The following is an 18,769-nucleotide window of genomic DNA, read 5'->3' on the forward strand; positions in this document are numbered from 1 at the left end:
ACCCTAACACATACACACGCCGGCTCGGGAAACATTGGGGCAATCTATCCTAAATGATTTGAAAGCAGATGGGAAGATAGAGAGGCTGTAGAAAGTTATTGGGGTACGTGCTTGTTTCAACAAAAGACGGGTTTTAGGGGATTAGTATGACAACATAATCATGCTTTCGGCCTTGGGGATCGTTCTCTACTTCGGTGTGATGGAGGTTATCACATGGGAGGTTATCAAGAGGAACTCGGCCCAAGCCGAGAGGCAGCGTTAATAGTATCCTTCTCGTACAGCAGGGGAGCTCCTTTGAGGAAGCTAACTAACCTGACGTTGCAGCTGACGGTAGTAGGTTATAAGGCTGTTGTAATCCACAGCAAACAGCCAAGGCAATCAGTGCTTTCAATTCTGGTATTTGGTGCTAGTTTGGTCAAGGGGGGGGAAAACTTACAAAATTCCAAAGCAGATCAGAGAAGGTCTCTGGCAGTTTACGAGGTCAGTCATGCACACTTTTGCAAACCGGGTAACTCTTCCAAGAGCACAATAGCTCAGCGGAAGTAAAATCCAAGGGACCATCCCAGTCCCACCCACCCACCCACCCACCCACCCCTGGCCCGGTCCCAAGGAAGGTTCCAGGGCTGAGACAGTAGTGAGTGTGGGATTCAGACTCACATATTTCCACATTGTGGATTTCCTCCCCCCCCACCCCCCACGCAACATAAAGAACCCAAGTGACTTTTAAACCCCAGATACCGTATTTTTCAGAGTATAAGACGCTCCGAAGTATAAGACGCACCTAGCGTTTGGGGAGGAAAACAATGGGGGGCGGGGAAATCTGCCTCTGCCTTCCCAGCAATTTGCCTCCTTGCAACGAACAGCAAACAGTACAAAGGATATGTACACCGTGGTGTTACATTTCAGACTATACTTGTACAGCTGCTGTTAAAATTGATGTGGGTTTCTGGAATTCTCTGCTCTTTAAAAGAAGATACACTAGCACTGGGCCTCTTCAGATCAAGCATTTGTTTTAAAAAGCTTCTTCATTTTGTTAAGCTGTCTAGAACAAGAATAAAGCAGTCTTTAAAAAAATAAGTCTAATAATTGTGAACGTTCTATAGGCATTTATAGTTGACACCTCTCCTCGCAGCAAACAGCCTGATTAGCGCAAGGGGAAAAAAAAATCTTCCTCTGCCTCCCAGCAATTTGCCCCTTGCAGCAAACAGCAAGTTTCACTTTCAATTTCAGCAGGGGCCTCCAGATGAGCAGCTGTTTCAGGCTGCAGGGATTGCCATAGCCTATTGCGGTTCCACCACAAAACCGCGCTCGACTAAACCACGCTCGACTAACTGCGTAGCTGACGTCATCAACAGGGCGACAACAGCATGGAGACAGAAGGACGCTGTAAACCCTAAACCTAAAATTAACCCCTAAACCTAAACCCCCTAAACCTAATCCTAAACCTAACCCTTAACCTAACCCTTAACCTTAACCTAACCCTAATCCTAACCCTTAACCTAACCCTAAACCTAACCCTTAACCTTAACCTAACCCTAAACCTAATCCTAACCCTTAACCTAACCCTAAACCTAACCCTTAACCTAACCCTTAACCTAACCCTAAACCTAACCCTAAACCTTAACCTAACCCTAAACCTAACCCTTAACCTAACCCTAACCCTTAACCTAACCCTAAACCTTAACCTAACCCTAAACCTAACCCTTAACCTAACCCTAAACCTAAACCTAACCCTTAACCTAACCCTAAACCTTAACCTAACCCTAACCCTTAACCTAACCCTAAACCTAACTCTTACCTTAAGTTGAATCGGCTTGCTTTCAAAGCGCTATTTAAAGCGCCCTTCTTTCTCCGCGCTGGCTGTTGTCGCCCTGTTGATGACGTCAGCGACGCGGTTTAATCGGGCGCGGCTTAGTCGAGCGCGGTTTTGACGGGTCACGGCCTATTGCAGCCTCTGCAAGCCCCATTTTCCCCTTCGCTGCAAGGAGGTAAATTACTGGGAGGCAGAGGCCAAAGGGTGGGAGCTGGTGGGTGGGTGGGGCTACATTCAGTGTATATTCTCACCATCTTTTTTGGGGGGGGGGAGGCGTGTCTTATACTCCGAAAAATACGGAAATTAAACCATGGAGATCAACATGGAAGGGACCAAGGCGATTCTCTTGAACAGGAGGGATCTGGACAGCTTGGGCAATCCAAGGGGCAGGTGAAAGGGTCCCAAGCTTTGCAAATCTTACTAGATTCCCACTCCAGATGTTACACCAGCATGCCCATGAGAAAGCCGTTATCTTCTTCAAATAGGGCTCACCTTCTCCAGATAGGCCATACTTTTAACTTTCTGGAGTTAATTATCTGGAGGTAACGACCAGCCACCGCTGGGTATAAATGCTAGCTACTAGCCTGGGAAAGGATGTGTTGGGATGGGCTACTGGGAGGGAGAGCCGGTGCTTCTAAAGCGGCCAGTGTTGAAGGGCCAACTTACCAGGTGCTGCATCTGGACGGCTTCCAGGGGATAATCTCCTTTGGCCGTTTCTCCGGACAGCATGATACAGTCGGCTCCGTCCAGCACCGCATTGGCAACGTCGCTTCCTTCCGCACGGGTCGGGCGGGGCTTCTTGATCATGCTCTCCAACATCTGGCAGGGAAAATGAACGTTACGCGCTCCGTGGAAGGAGTGCTTTTAAAGGATCTCGTTTTTAAAGGCTCTCGCAGCGAAAAGGCGAAGCTGATTCAGCCTCAAACAAATCTCGAAACCTCTGCCGTCTCTACGTTTACAGTCCCCCTTAAGAGTCCTTAGCTAAAATTCTAATTCCAAGCTACCTTTGGAGGAGAATCACTTTATTGTTGAGAGAGGTCTTGTTCCCATCGTTCAATAGGGTTAAAGCTTTTTGCGTGTTTCAGCTTTGCAATCACTAGTTTATTTTTAAGAGGCTTTGAAGCAGTGTTACAGCTTTTGGTAACATCATGGATACTTTGGGACAAGTTTAGAAGGGTCTCTTGTGTGTGTGTCGGTCTGTGTGTGTGTTTAGATTCCTGAATTAGCCACTAGCTTTAGGATGCCCTAAAGGTAAAGGTTCCCCTGAAGAAGGCGGGGCTTAGCAGTGAGAAGACAGAGTTTCAGGCTATTCCTGAAATTCCCCTATTCCGAAGGAAATTGGACGGGTCGTTTCGGACCCAAGCTGTCCCGGAGAGACAGTGAAAGGTTGGAGGAGATCCAGTGACCTCAGAGACGTTCGCAAAGTCTCTGGGGGGCTTGGAATTTAACCTCCTTTGCCAGTTCCTTCTGGATTAGCGGTAAGCTAACCGAAACTGCAGGTTGCCCCTATCTGCTAGTCTAGGCTGGCTATTCCGGCAGGCCTGTGGCTGTTGACCTCTTGACTGAGGTCCAGCCCCAATTACACTGGGTGCATGATGTGCTTTCTTTTAATTTGTTTTTCTCCGTTTGTTTTTAACTTTTCACTTTTAAAATTTATTTTCTGTAAGCCGCCCGGAGTCCTTCGGGATTGGCCTGCCTATAAATTTATTAAATCAATCAATCAATCAGGCATCCTCAAAACTATGGCACGCGGGCCGGATATGGCACGCCAATGCAAAATATCTGGCCCGTGGAGTGGGCTGGAAAGCAGCTTCCAGCTTGTAAAGAAGTGCTTTAAAAGTCTTTAAAAACAACCTTTCAGATGTTTTTCACAACCATGTGATCCATTAAAAGTCTTTAAAAGTCATTAAGTCTTTAAAAACAGCCTTTTCAGATGTTTTTCACAGCCATGTGATCTAGGGCCGGTGGGTGAGTAGGGAAGGGGCTGCTTTTAAAGTAGCGCTTAATAAGTGAGTGAGTGGGTGGATGAAGGACATGTAAAAAAATCTAAAGATGTTCTGCTGGATATCAACGACAACCCCGGTTGCTAGGCAAGTTCAAATCCTTAATTCTAGGCTAACCTGTAGGATGCTCTAAGGACGGTTCCAGACAAAGCTTTCAATTTATTTTGGTGGTATTTCAGGCACCCCATTAAACTCTGCCCTCTTTCATTTCCCTTAGTGATACGGGCACAAGAGGCCACATTAAGAACTGCCAGGCAGGAGAATTCTCACGTGCTGCCGAACTCTTAAGTGGCTTTGCTCAGAGCCTTCAAATACCTGAGTAGCACAGATAATAGGCTTGCCGGCTCGGTTGCATCGGCCAATCATCATTTTCTGGGCTAGGAAGACTTTTTCGGCTGGAATCTCAATGCCCAGATCGCCCCGGGCTACCATGATGCCATCGCTAGCTTCCATGATTTCATCAAATCTGAAAAGCAAAGAGGGAAGGGTTACCAGAGCCACGGTGGCCCAGTGGTTAGAGTGCGGTACTGCAGGCTACTTCTGCTGACTGCCGGCTGACTGCAGTTTGGCAGTTCGAATCTCACCGGGCTCAAGGTTGACTCAGCCTTCCGTCCTTCCGAGGTGGGTAAAACGAGGACCCAGATTGTTGGGGGCAAGAGGCTGACTCTGTAAACCGTTTAGAGAGGGCTGTAAAAGCACTGTGAAGCAGTATATAAGTCTAAGTGCTATTGCTATCTTCCTTCTCTCCCAGTGGTTAGAATGCAGCATTGCACGCTAACTCTGCCCACAGTCTGGAGTTTCATCCTGACCGGCTCAAGGTTGATTCAGCCTTCCATCCTTCCGAGGTGGATAAAACGAGGACCCAGATTGTTGGGGGCAATATGTTGAGTCTGTAAACCGTTTAGAGAGGGCTGTAAAGCCCCGTGAAGCGGTATGTAAGTCTAAGTGCTATTGCTACCTTCCTTCATCCCTCCCTTTCCCGGTGGCTCAGTGGTTGGAATACAGTATTGCAGGCTGGATCTGCCCAAAGCCAAGAGTTCGATCCTTACAGGCTCAAGATTGACTCAGCCTGTAAAACCCTGTGAAACAGTATATACCATAAGTATATTTACAATACTGTAAATATACAGGATTGCCATTTTCTTTCCTTCCTTCCTTCCTTCCTTCCTTCCTTCCTTCCTTCCTTCCTTCCTTCCTTCCTTCCCATTGGTTAGAATGCAATATTGCAGGCTCACTCTGCTCACTGCCATGAGTTCGATCCTCACAGGCTCAAAGTCAACTCAGCCTTCCATCCTTCCGAGGTGGGTAAAATGAGGACCCAGATTGTTGGGGGCAAGAGGCTGACTCTGTAAACCTCTTAGAGAGGGCTGTAAAGCATTGTGAAGTGGTATATAAGTCTAAGTGTTATTGCTATATATTACGGGAAAGGAAGGCAGCGATGCTGGAAGAGAAGCCAAGGACACCCATGTTGGGGAGGGGAAGGCAGTTTTGTTAACTACAGGTGGTCCTCGATTTACAACTCTTAGTGATGGTTCAAAATTACAACAGCACTGAAATAAATGACTTATGACCTTTGTTCACAATTATGACAGTTGCACCATCCCCACAGTCACGTGACCAGAATTCAGACTGTAGGCAACTGTTTCGTATTTATGACGGTTGCTGTGTCCCCAGGGTCCCCTTTTGTGGATCTACTGACAGGCAGTCAATGAGGAAGGCAGATCCACTTAACCACCAGGTTAACGACTGCAGAGATTCACTTAACAACTGTGACAAGAAAACTCAGCAAAGCTCACTTCACCAATGTCACATTTAACAACATAAACGTTGGGCTCGATGGTGGTCGTAAGTCAAGGACTACCTGGGTAAGGCATCTATTAGTATACAGCCAGAAAAAAAAATATCCCCAAGTCTGCTGAGCATTTTAGGTCCACCCTTCAGCAGGCCGGTTGTGACATTTTAAAGGAAGTTTTGTGGCCCACCAGAGGAGCTGGCCACAGATTCGGACAGTGAGGAGGTTGGGGAGGAACGTGGGCCAATCCTGGAGTCTGGGGAAGGCTCCGACGAGGGCTCTGCGTCACAGGCAGAGAGGGGGCCAATGCCGTACGCCAGTTATCAGCTGCCTTCGGAGTCAGACATCAGTGAGACAGAAGAACAGCTGGAGCCTGTTCCCAGTGTGCGCATGCGCAGAGTTGCCAGACAAAGGGAGCAGCTAAAGAACAGGGGTCGACTTGGGAGTAAGGCCACAGGTGGACGATGAATGGCCCCTCCTAGAGGAAATAAAAGAGGAGCGAAAGGGGAGTGGAGTTTGCAGGAGACAATTAGTTCGCTTAATTGGTTCCTGACTCTCTGAGACTCCTTGCCAACTTCTGCAGATATCGGCCTGGCAGCGCTCCAAGCCAGATAAGGTCTGTGACTGTAAATCCTCCCTTGAAAGACTTTGCTGGATGTGAATGAGCAGAATTCACAGTAAGTTAATCAAAGGGTTTTTTGTCGGGACAAAGAGTTTGCTTCATGCTCTTGGGAAGCCTCGGTCAGAACAGACTCACCTGCGCACCCCCTCGTGGTTTTCAATCTTGCTGATGATCTTGATGTTCTTCCCCTTCTCCCCAAGCACCCTCCTGACGGCGTGGACGTCATCCGCTTTACGGATGAAGGAAGCAAAAACCATGTCCACGTCCTGCTCCACCCCAAACTTGAGATCCTGGATGTCCTTTTCGGAAACCGCAGGGAGATCGACGGCAGCCCCAGGTAAGTTGACACCCTTTTTGCTACCCAACGACCCACCGTTCTCCACTTCGGTCATGATGTAGTCAGGGCCTGCAAAGGATTGGAGACATCAAGAGGGTCACAAATACCTAAGGAGATTCCCAATCATCCAGTCATGGTTGCCCCAAAGATTCCCCCACCACAACCACCACCAAAAAAAGGACACTGGACTTTTTCCTTTGAAAACGTTTCGCTTCTCCTCCAAGAAGCTTCCTCAGAAGCGAAGGAGAAAGTCCAGTTGCCTTTTGGAAAGGCACTTTTGGGATCCACAGGGTCACTTTGAACTCTTGTAAGCTCTTGATCTCTTTGCAAACTGGCTATTATACAGATTATGGTGGAGATCAGCGAACCTTTTTTGGCTCGCCTGCCATAAGTGGGGGGAGCGCAGGGGGGGGGATCGTGTGCAGGCGAGCCGCACCCATAATGCAATGCGCGACACACAGACCCCCAGTGCACATCTGCGCACTACAGGCGCTCCCCCCATTTTTTGCATGCTTTTTTTCGCCCTCCCCAGGCTCCAGAGGCTTTATAGGAGCCCTGGGAGGGTGAAAACGGCCTCTCCTGCCCCCCGGAGGCTTCAGGGACCTTCAGGAGGCTTCCCTGAACCTTCTGGAGCAGTCAAAACTACCCTCTGAGCAAACGGAGCCAAGGTGGCGCAGTGGTTAAATGCAGCACTGCAGGCTACTGCTAGATCAGCAGGTCAGCGGTTCAAATCTCACCGGCTCAGGGTTGACTCAGCCTTCCATCCTTCCGAGGTGGGTAAAATGAGGACCCAGATTGTTGGGGGCAATATGCTGACTCTCTGTAAACCGCTTAGAGAGGCCTGAAAGGCCTATGAAGCGGTATATAAGTCTACTGCTATTGCTATTGCTATTACTTCCGCCTTGCTCGGAAGGTTGTTTTGAGGGCCCTTCAAAAGGAAGGTTGTTTTGAGGGCAGTCAAAACGACCTTCTGAGCAAACCGGAAGTCCGTTCCCGAACTTCCGGTTTGCCCGTAGGGCCGGTTTTTTGCGCCCCGGAGGCTTCATGGAAGCTCATGAAGCCTCCGGAGGGCGGAGGAGGCTCTTTTCGCCCTCCCCAGGCTCCTATAAAGCCTCTGGAGCCTGGGGAGGGCGAAAAATGGCTTTAAAAAAGGATGAACTCAGCTGGCCAGCGTGCACATGCCCTGACAAATGGCTTTGCGTGCCACCTGTGGCACGCGTGCCACAAGTTCGCCATCACTTGTGTAGATAATGATTTTTTTCCAATAAGTGAGGGGCATGGTGGCCTAGTGGTGAAGAAGCTCGTCTTACACTTGGGAGGCTGAGAGTTTGACGCTAGGCAATGCCAGATGCTCCTCTATCGGGGCACAAAGAGAAAATATCTGCCGCGAACGCCACACAGGCGTCAGGAAGGGCATCCGGCCAGTAAATGCTCAGCTACACGCAGCCACCACAACTCCGCCCCAATAAAAGGAATCACAGGGTCATAAGGAGAAAAAAATAAATTTCAATAAGCCTTTGAGTTGAGATCATTAAGCCATGTTGCGTCATTGCAAGGGACTTAAGGGAGGATGCTGTGATTTTGTAAAGTTTGGAGGGAGCCCACCGCACCTGCGGATTTTTTTAAAAAGAGAGGCCCAATGATATGTTTCCATTGGAGACATTCGGTACGGACATTATTTGGAAGTTGTCTATTAAATTTATGTGCTGCCTGCTGTGGCCCGGCAGGAGCCGTTGGAGCTGCCGCCAGACTCCGACAGCGAGGGGTCTTATGAGTCGGCCCTGGAGGTGGTGGAGGACCCTGGACAGGGTTCCGACTCTGAGCAGGGCGAGGAGAGACTGGTTGGCCACCAGGTGGCGTCTGAGCCTTGGATCAGTGGGGAGGAGACAAGGGAGAGTGATCCAGAGAACACCTGTGAGTTGTTCCGGGATGCACGCCGTCGAAGGGCTACTCGGTGTCAAGAACTTAGGTCTCCTCCGGATTCCATCTGCCAGCCAATGTTGGCTGGTGACTCCCCGGGGGAGAGCCTTCTCTGTTGCAGCTCCGGCCCTCTGGAACAAGCTCCCTGTTGAGATCCGGATCCTTACTACCCTCCCGGCCTTCTGCAAAGCCACCAAGTCCTGGCTGTTCCAGCAGGCTGGGGGGAGCTGAGAAGCATCTACCTCCATAGAAATTGTGAATGTTGGTTTTGTTTTTAATATGTTGTCTTTGTCTTGTTCCCCTCTTTCCCTTGTCTTTTGTAAGCCGCCCGGAATCCTCCGGGAGTGGGCGGCATACAAGACAAATAAATAAATAAATAAATAAATAAGAACAACGGTGTAATTACAAGAGGTGATTACGCTCAGCTGATGCTCATTAAGATCCTCTCCTGATTATAAAAGAGACTGCTTGTGCCACGCCCTTTTGCAGAAGTCAATGTTAAGGACTAACAAGAAACAAACTTGGCAGGCTGGATTGCTGCCAGAGTTTGTTTGCATTGCTGTCAAGTTTTGTAGGACTTGCTGCCAGAGTGCTTATCTTTTTGTTTATGTGGCTTGCAGCCAACGAGAATCTTGACTGATTAAAAGAAACCTTCTCATTTACGTTGGTTTCGGCTTTCGTTCCTGGATGGAAGAGGAGGGTCAGAACAGCTGCCCATCTCGTTGCAAACAATTCTGGGCAGGAACCCTTTGGAACCTACCTTTCTCCTTAACTTTCAGGGAAATAAGGCCATCGTCCACGTAGATTTTGCTGCCGATGTCCACCACCTTGATGATATTTTTGTAGTCCACCCACAATACATTCTCGTCGCACTTCTCCATGAAAGCGTTGTCGAGAGTCAGTTTCAGAGTTGCACCCTTCTTGAGCTCCACCTCTGCTGTACCACTCTGCAAGCATAAATCAAGTTCATAAATCAAGAGGCGAGGTGGCGCAGTGGTTAGAGTGCAGTACTGCGGGCTACTTCAGCTGATCGCTAGCTGCAGTTCGGCAGTTCAAATCTCACCGGCTCAAGGTTGACTCAGCCTTCCATCCCTTCTGAGGTGGGGAAGATGAGGGCCCAGATTGTTGGGGGAAATAGGCTGACTCTGTAAACTGCTTAGAGAGGGCCGTAAAGCGGTATGTAAGTGCTATTGCTGCTTGCTTTCCTTCCTTCCTTGGGATTACAATGCAGTATTACAGGCTCACTCTGCCCACTGACATGAATTCGATCCTCACAGGCTCAAGGATGACTCATCTTCCATCCTTCTGAGGAGGGTAAAATGAGGACCCAGATTGTTGGGGGCAAGAGGCTGACTCTGTAAACCGCTTAGAGAGGGCTGTAAAAGCACTGTGAAGCAGTATATAAGTCTAGGTGCTATTGCTATTGTCCGTCCTTCCTCCCTCCCTTCTTTCCTTGTGGCTAGAATGCAGTATTGCAGGTTAACTGCCGACTGCCAGCAGTTCGATCCTGACTGGCTTAAGGTTGACTCAGCCTTCCATCCTTCCAAGGTGGATAAAATGAGGAGCCAGATTGTTAGGGGCAAGAGGGCTGACTCTGTAAACCGCTTAGAGGGAGCTGTAAAGCCCTGTGGAGCGGTATATAAGTCTAAGTGCTATTGCTATTGCCCTTCCTTCCTTCCTTCCTCCCTCCCTCCCTCCCTCCTTCCTTCCTATGGCTAGAATGCAGTATTGCAGGTTAACTGCCGACTGCCAGCAGTTCAATCCTGACTGGCTTAAGGTTGACTCAGCCTTCCACCCTTCCAAGGTGGGTATAATGAGGACCCAGATTGTTGGGGACAAGAGGCTGACTCTGTAAACTGCTTAGAGAGGGCTGTAAAAGCACTGTAAAGTGGTATATAAGTCTCAATGCTATTGCTAATACCCAAAAGAGACTCTGTTGCCCCACATTCAAAGACCACCCAAAAGCAACATCTCTGGAAGGGGCAGAAAGCCATCGCTGATACTCCCCCCCCCAAAAAAAAATGTCTTGCCACCTCACCGGAACTGGATGGGTGGAACTACCAGCATGGCAGTGGAAGATTGGACAATGTGATGGACTTGTGGGTGTGGGGGCAAGATCATGAACTTTAACTTGGGTGAGGAAAAGTGAGAAGCTTCAGATTCAGGTTTTCCCAGATGTGCCAGCATGGCTCTCTTAATAAATTGGAACTTTTGAGTAGTACTTTTGCCATGGACTCTGATTTAATTTTGGATTTTATTTGGAACGCTGGCAGAAACCCACTTACCCCTTTGATGAGCCCAGTTCGAATTTCAGGTCCCTTAGTATCCAGGGCAACAGCGACGGGTCTGTAGGAAATTGGATCTGAAGCAAAGCTTTCGGTAGCTTGTCTTACATTCTTGATTGTTCCTGCATGATACTAAGAGAGGAACATGCAAGCATTAAGTCATGATGAGCAATGGTCTGGTTAGTTTAATCTCGCTGTCTCAATTTGCTAAATACCATCCATTAAACCCACATCTAGGGTTTTGGCTGGGAGAATTGGTTTATGCATATCTTTGAACTTACCAACGCACCATTGGATATAACTCAAGTTAAAAATCAATCCAAGATCCCCCAAGAGACTATTTCAATTAACTACTGACGCACCCAAACTCTGCTAATGTTTTATTCTGATTTGCACTGCCAGATTCTAAACAGATTCTATAAATAAAATAAGAAGAGTTGGAAGGGACCTTGGAGGTCTTCTAGTCCAACCCTCTGCTTAGGCAGGAAACCCTACACCACTTCAGACGAATGGTTGTCCAACATCTTAAAAACTTCCAGTGTTGGGAGCATTCACAACTTCTGGAGGCAGTTCTGATGAATTGTTCTAGTTGTCGGGAAATTTCTCCTTAGTTCTAAGTCAGTTAAGGAAGATTTAAAGAAGGCAATGAATCAGTAGTTGATTTAAATTTGGTAACTATTGCATATACTTATACTTGAAGATAAACCCATTTGTGGGCAAGCTGACTGTTTAACTAAAATATCATGAAAAATATACCATCTGCAGTTAAGGTGAGGCTTGAAATCTTTACGTTTTTTACAATTGCCTCATGGTATTTTAATTAAAAATGCATGGGTCAGCCTATCCCAATAGGTTTAAGTAAGCAAGTATATAAGAGGACTTTTACTACCATGTATGTATGTATGTGTGCATGTGTGTATGTATGTGTGGATAAGTTCATCTGTGGTTAAGTTGAACCCAACTTTTGAGGGGTATTGTGGCACCTCAAATTTTCAGCTTGTCTACAAAGCATATACGATGCTTGAGAGTCTTATTAATTTAAGATCGAGATTTAAGGTGGGGGTGGAGGAGAAGACTGGGGTTTTCCAGACTCTTAAACATAACCACAATCACTCCATGGGGAAATGTAGAACTAGTTTTTCTTTCTTTCTTTCTTTCTTTCTTTCTTTCTTTCTTTCTTTCTTTCTTTCTTTCTTTCTTTCTTTCTTCTTTCTTTCTTTCTCCTAATTACTTGCATAGGGATTAATCTTTATACTATTTATGTTGTATTTTTTAAATAGATTGCACCAATGAGGCTAAAACCAATTTCCTCGTATATATGATGTACAAAGTTCCCAAATAGTGCAGTCTTGGAACGTGCTGGAATTTCTAGCACTATTGAAACAGTGACGTCTATACTGGCTTGGGCATGTCGTGAGAATGGCCGACGGTCGGATTCCGAAAGATCTCCTGTATGGAGAGAATTAGTGCAGGGAAAGCCCCTGAGAGGGACTGCGATATAAGGAGATCTGCAAGAGGGATCTAAAGGTTTAGGTTTATTGGATTTATATGCCACCCTTCTCCCAAGGACTCAGGGCGGCGTACAACATTAAAAAAACACATATTACAAAAGTTTTAAAAAAAATTAGATAGAATATCCAAAAAACAAACCCAATTAAGATTAACAATAACATTTTTTTTAAAAAAAATGCGATTAAAATTAACAATAATCAATAATTTGTTTTGTTTTGTTCAGGCCAGGCTGAAGGCCTTGGGAATGGAAATTAACAGCTGGGAAACCTTGACCTCTGACTGTTCAGCTTGGGAGGCTAAAGACACAGCATGACCTTCTCCGATTCGAAGAGAGACTTGTTCAGCAGGCTAAGGCAAAGAAGCCGTCCCGGAACCAGCGAAATCTGGGGGCTGGGCAGGGGGACAGAAGAGCCGAGGTGGCGCAGTGGTTAGGGTGCAGTACTGCAGGCCACTTCAGCTGAGTGCTATCTGCAGTTCAGCGGTTCAAATCTCACCGGCTCAAGGTTGACTCAACCTTCCATCCTTCTGAGGTGGGTAAAATGAAGAGCCAGACTGTGGAGGCGATATGCTGACTCTGTAAACCGCTTAGAGAGGGCTGAAAGCCCTAGGAAGCGGTATATAAGTCTAACTGCTATTGCTTTTGCTATCTCCCCTCGGTGTGGAAGGGATTGCCTCAAATTGGCCTTTTTAGCCACCCCAGATGCTGCTTTAGGACCTCTTTTCAGAGTCTTTTGAGACTGAAGGATACCAAGGCCAAGATGTACAATGACAATAAAGGCTACACTATACTGCACTCCACTAACTACACGATACTAAAAGCCTCTTTTTTTCCCTTAAAAAGAAAGGTAGATGAACAAGGCATAGTGTTTTGTGCACTAAACTGGAACTCTGCTGCTAGGAAGACGGTTCAGCCTGTCGTTTGACCTTCTGGAAATCAGCCGCAGCCCGGTGGCCTTTAAGGGAAGATGTAGATTGGGGGAAGGGGAGGGGAGTGTCTCCTCACCAAAGTGGTAATGCTGAGAAGGCTGCTTTATTTATAGAAGTGGGATTGTCCTCTTCTCCTGCAAGGGGGACCACAGATTCTTGTGACCTTAAAGCGCAAGGCTTTTCAAAGGCCACAGGACTGACCCCGACTGACAGGTCTGATTTATTTCGGAAACAAGATGCGCCGCCTTATTGGACTGGAAAACCTTTCATCCCAGGAATTTACTTGGATCCTTTAAAATGTTACCACCTTGTCCCCCGGGCACAGTTAACCTGTTCAGCAAAATCTCCTTTAGCTTTCAAGCACCCCGTGGAAATAAAAGATCTGTTTCAACCACCTCGGATCTGCAATGATACTGAGAGCTAACCAAATGAATGTTGCGAGATCTTGTTGAAGACATAGAGCAGAATCTCGTAATTGGGGGAGGTTGGAGTGATAGTTGAACCGTCTTTCAGCATTTGCCAATCACCTCCACTAGACTGATTAGATCCCACAGATTAGGCCTCCTCCAAATTCCATCCGCCGGCCAGTGTCGACTGGCGACTACCCGGAGGAGAGCCTTCTCTGTGGCTGCTCCGACCCTCTGGAACGAACTCCCCGTGGAGATTCGAACCCTCACCACCCTCCAGGCCTTCCACAAAGCCCTTAATACCTGGCTGTTCCGACAGGCCTGGGGCTAAAGAGCTGTTGCCCCCGTCTCGAATGGTATGACTGTTGTATGTTTTTTAAACTATGTGTTGTTATGTTTTGTTTTTTAATTTTTTGTCTGTACCCCCCTTCCCTGATTTAAATTGTGAGCCACCCTGAGTCCCCCTCGGGGGAAAAGGGCGGCATATAAATATAATAAAATCCAAAATCCAAATCCAAATTTAACTGTCCCGGTTTAAAGGAAGATAGAAGTGTGGGTGGATTGTTGGTTTTTTTGACCTTCTGCTATCTCTTCTAGGTCTCCAGATATTGTACAGGGCTTGCTGGCAAGTAGTCTCTATTTTAAGATGGCCGGGGAGTTTTCTACGCGACATTTCTTCAGGCCCTGCCCCCATTTCACATTCTGTTTTCGCAATTCTGTTTTGTTTCGCCCGGGCATTTGAGCTCTGCTGCCATTTGAAACTGGGAGTAATCCAATCCACCTCGACCTCCAGAGGGAAGACCATGTAAGTCAACTAGGCAGGGAGTCCTTAGCCTTCAGGAAGAATCCCATCTCATTTTACCAGAAAAGGGACAGCAATGCGCCAGGCTTACGTGGCACAAAAAAAGAACTTTTAGCATCTACGTTTGTTAAGAATTATTTGATGAAGCTGGGCGTTGCTTCATCAAGCAGGACCCCTGAAATTATAACCCTCCTAAGTCTGGAGGCCTAGATAACCGTATTTTTGGGACTATAAGACGCAGTGGAGTATAAGACACACCACGATTTTGACCTTCCGCAAAGCCCTTAAAACCTGGCTATTCCGACAGGCCTGGGGCTAAAAAGCTTCTACCCCCTTCTCGAATGGTATGACTGTTGTGTGTTTTAAATTATGTATTGTTGCGTGTTGTTTTAATTTTTGTCTGTATCCCCCTCCCTTGGTTGAGTTGTGAGCCGCCCTGAGTCCCCTTCGGGGGAAAAGGGCAGCATATAAATAAAATAAACATTCAAACATTCAACATTCAAGAGGTAAATTTTAAAAAAACAAGTTTTTGCACTCTGCAGACCTCGATTTTTGCAACAACAACAACAAAAAAGTGGGGGGCATGCAGAAGCTTTAGGAGGCTTGTAGAGTGCTCCTGGGGGGCGGGACAAAAAGGGCCCATTTTTTGCTCGTTTTTGCCCTCCCCAATCCACAGGCACTCTCTGAAACCCTCCCAAACCCTCTGCACATCCATTTTTGCAAAGGGGATACGGTTTCGGTAGGCCACATATGCTGTATTCAGTGTGTGAGACGCACCCAGATTTTCACCCTCTTTTTTTTTAGGGAAAAGGGTGCGTCTTATACCCCGAAAAACACAGTAGTCTAGGATGCTAAATTTGGGGTTACTGAATTATTTATTACTGCTGCTTCGCTTGTATGCCAGAAAGCGGCTCTTTCCATTCCCATCAACTTCTGCCCTGTTTTTCTTGATTCCCCCCCCCCCCCTTTGTACCTCGTGAGTTCCGTGAGAGAAGTTGAGACGGGCGACGTTCATTCCAGCTTTAATCATTTCTTTCAGCATTTCTACTGACCGAGAAGCCGGACCTAAAAAACAAAGAGATAAAACGTTTGTGAGCAGAGACCCATTTTTAAAATCCCTACCTCCTTATCAAGCTAAGACCATACGCTTCCTCTGCAAGTTTCTAACTCACTTTACTTGGCAAGTATCCTGTTTCCTTGTTTTAAATAAATTACATGAAATTAAGTTGTCTGGAATGGTAGAGGGTCTCACGAAGGAAAGCAAATATATGTGTCCAAGGAGAATGAGGCAAGATTAAATTTGGGTCAGTCACCTGGACTACAGACTTACATTTTCCGAGTTTTCGAACTCGTGCTGAAGCCCATCTTCAAGGAATTTTATCTTGACTGGAATTATGTGCTTTGCGCTGTTCTTTGAGTGGCATTTAATGATTAAGGCACCACATGAATGCAACTCACAGAACAGCCCAAGGCACATATTCCAGTCGAGATAACATTCCCTGAAGATGGGCTCCAGCACGAGTTTGAGGGAAAGCTCGGAAGAGTAAATCTCTGCTCCAGGTGACCTACCCAAAGTTGATCTGGTATAGGATCTCCTGCCAGGGGTTGGGAGTAGAACAGGGGTTGGCAATCTTAAACACTCAAAGAGCCATAAATGTCCTAACCGGAAGCCCTCCATTCAATTCTGGAGCTGACCAGAAGCCCAGTTCCCCCACCACAGAGTCTCCTCCTAGCGTGGCATCCTTTTTCCTCTGCCTATTCTAACCAAAAGCCCTATCAATTGTGGAGCCGACCACAAAACCCGCCCTTCCTTCTGGTGTGCCAGAAGCTCCTCTCAAAATTGTGGTGTCGACCAGTGATAGGGAGCCACAGCAGAGAAATAAAAGAGCCACATGCGGCTCCAGAGCCACATGCGGCTCCAGAGTCACAGATTGCCGACCACTGGACTAGAAGATCTCCAAGCTCCCTTCCAACTATTAAATTGTAACACTCAGCGTGCCCAACTTCCTGAAGAGGTACGTCAATGGATTAATTTGAAGATGTTCCAGGAATGAGATTTTAATTAGAAGTCTCTTAGCTAGATGGACTTTCGGTATATGAACTGAGCCAACACACAGGAGTGCCCCAGAAGGGAGGGGGAAATGAGAGGAGGAGAGAGGGTAAGGAGGAGAAGAAGAGAGTAGTAGGAGAAAGAGAGGGGAAGAAAAAAAAAGGAAGGAGAGGAGGAAAGAAGGTAGAGAAGGGAGGTTGAGAAGGAAGGAAGGAGTAGGGTTGTTGCAAAACAAGATGGAGGTACGAGGTGGCAAGAAAGTGACCCCAGATGTGTTTTCTATACTTGTAAGAAGATAGTGATAAATGTTAATAGTTAATAGATAAATGTTAACAGTATCTACAAGAATGTATATTTGTGAAAGTATAGGAAAGGAAAAAATAAGAAACGTTATGCCACACAGGAGTGTCCCAAGACATACACAATTCGAGGGCTCGTCCCTAACTTACCGATGGTGCAGATAATGCCAGTGTTTCTTGCGGTGATTGGTGGGGAATCGATGTCCAATCGGCACATGTGTTCCAAGAAAGTGTCTGCAGAGGCAGCATAGAGCTGCTGGTTCTGGATGAAAGCATCACAGGTAGACATGGTTGCTGAGAGTTGATATCTAAAGAAAGAACACCAAAGTTATAGTAATGAATTAACATTCAAGAGCCAGTGCACCAAAGGTTCTATCTCTACATGTTCCATGCACGGAGTTCTCAGAAATACTCCACTTTGAGGGCGAGAGAGGGGACCCTTTCATTTGGGAGGCATTTTCAACCTGAAACAAGAGTAGTCTGAACTCGGGGGGCAAGGATAGTTGATGCGCAAAATATACATTGCAACGCTTATTGCAAAGCCTCTCAACTATCAAACGACAACCCGGCCTTCACGTGGTGCCCCCCGTTCCCACCAATCGGGCTCTGTCGACCCTTGGGACTGGTGTCCCCTTGGGTATATCCAGCCGCAACAGCTTCCATGGATCGCCGTACAGTGGCGTCAAATTTCCATGGAAGTCGCCTATACCCACGATGGGTGAAGAGGCGTCAAGTACAAGTACAAGTACAAGTCTGAACTCTGAATGTCTCTTTTGGTCTCTAGGCGTTCCATTTTGTCCTCGTAACAGGAGTTCTGTATTCAAGGATAAAGCATTTTAATACTTTTTAACATGGTGGTGATTTTAATAAGTGCTAGGAAAAAAAGAAAGCAGAAATTGGGAAAATAATATTATGTCTACTGAAATATAACAGGACACATTATGATTACCATGTGTACACAAATCCTCAAAGTTGAAAAAGTATGATGATGTCTATTTAAATGGTAATATTACTATCAGAATTGTATGCAATGTATTGACCCAGATAATATACTGTTCACTAAGCACTTATGGATGTTAAAGAAAAAAAATATATAAATAAAATTATATTTATAAAAAAGGATAAAACATTTTATGAAGTCTCAAGAGGTTAACAATTGCCTCCCCAATTCATCATACGTTTGTTTCCTATTTATTTATCTTCTTCCGTTTTTCCGCTTAGGAAGGAGGCGGAGCAAATTTAGCATAATCCAAGGGGGAGGGAGGAGGGAAGAACCATAAATGAGCTATTCCTCTCTAAACTGCAATTCCATGTAACAGCCCATGCACCATGCTGCACCAGTCCACATCCATGATCCAAGCCCAGATAGGACTAGGAGTAATGGAGAACCTGGGTGTAGTCTCATAGGCCTTTCTGCCGAATGAAAGGCAAAAATTAGGGCAAATATATAAACTGAATCACTTCCGAGACAGGACTGCAGCACTTAAGTGTAAGTAAATAAATCTTCAAAGGGCTATGCAAATGTTATATTTTAAGAGAACTCTTAAATTGCCCATTGATATAGCCACCAGTAGCTACAAAGTCTCACTAACAATAGGTTGGGGAACTCAAAGTACATATTGATAAATTCTTGGGGAATTTTATGACTTTTAGAATTTTTTTCATCAAGGTCAAACTATATGTTTAATCTGAAATAACTGCCATATTGAATTGTACAACATAAAGGCAGGCTATACGTCTAATAATTAATGTGTAACATTCACGAATTAAAGCAAAGTTAAGTCTAGCTCTATACACCTCAGAGGCCAAACACGCATAAACATAAAAGAGCATTTTGGTTCACAGTCAAGATGTCACAACTCAGCCTTGCAAATTCAGAGAAGGAAATGAGAAAAATAAAAAAAAAATTAAGTAAGACACGTTTAAGAATTACATTTCCCTAGCATAACAAACCAACACCCAGTTTCACTTTGGGGAGAGCTTAAGCAACTAACGCCATC

General features: G+C 46.2%; 1 protein-coding gene across 2 annotated transcripts in view; it reads right to left on the reverse strand.

The window, feature by feature from the left end:
* Positions 1–18,769, reverse strand: part of PKM (pyruvate kinase M1/2) — a 33,648-nt gene that overhangs the window by 7,588 nt on the left and 7,291 nt on the right. For both annotated transcript variants that reach the window (XM_087704168.1, XM_087704166.1), the window contains exons 2-8: positions 16,920–17,077; positions 15,394–15,485; positions 10,773–10,904; positions 9,248–9,434; positions 6,366–6,636; positions 4,132–4,282; positions 2,480–2,632 (exon numbers count right to left, since the gene is read on the reverse strand). In XM_087704168.1, the coding sequence (XP_087560294.1) occupies positions 2,480–2,632; positions 4,132–4,282; positions 6,366–6,636; positions 9,248–9,434; positions 10,773–10,904; positions 15,394–15,485; positions 16,920–17,058 (1,125 nt within the window). In that variant the 5' untranslated portion in view covers positions 17,059–17,077. The remainder of the gene's footprint in view (positions 1–2,479; positions 2,633–4,131; positions 4,283–6,365; positions 6,637–9,247; positions 9,435–10,772; positions 10,905–15,393; positions 15,486–16,919; positions 17,078–18,769) is intronic.

This window comes from Thamnophis sirtalis, unplaced genomic scaffold (assembly GCF_051295495.1).
Source record: "Thamnophis sirtalis isolate CommonGarterSnake01/CBP01778 unplaced genomic scaffold, rThaSir2_p1.2 scaffold_2, whole genome shotgun sequence".
In the NCBI taxonomy this organism is placed as follows: domain Eukaryota; kingdom Metazoa; phylum Chordata; class Lepidosauria; order Squamata; family Natricidae; genus Thamnophis; species Thamnophis sirtalis.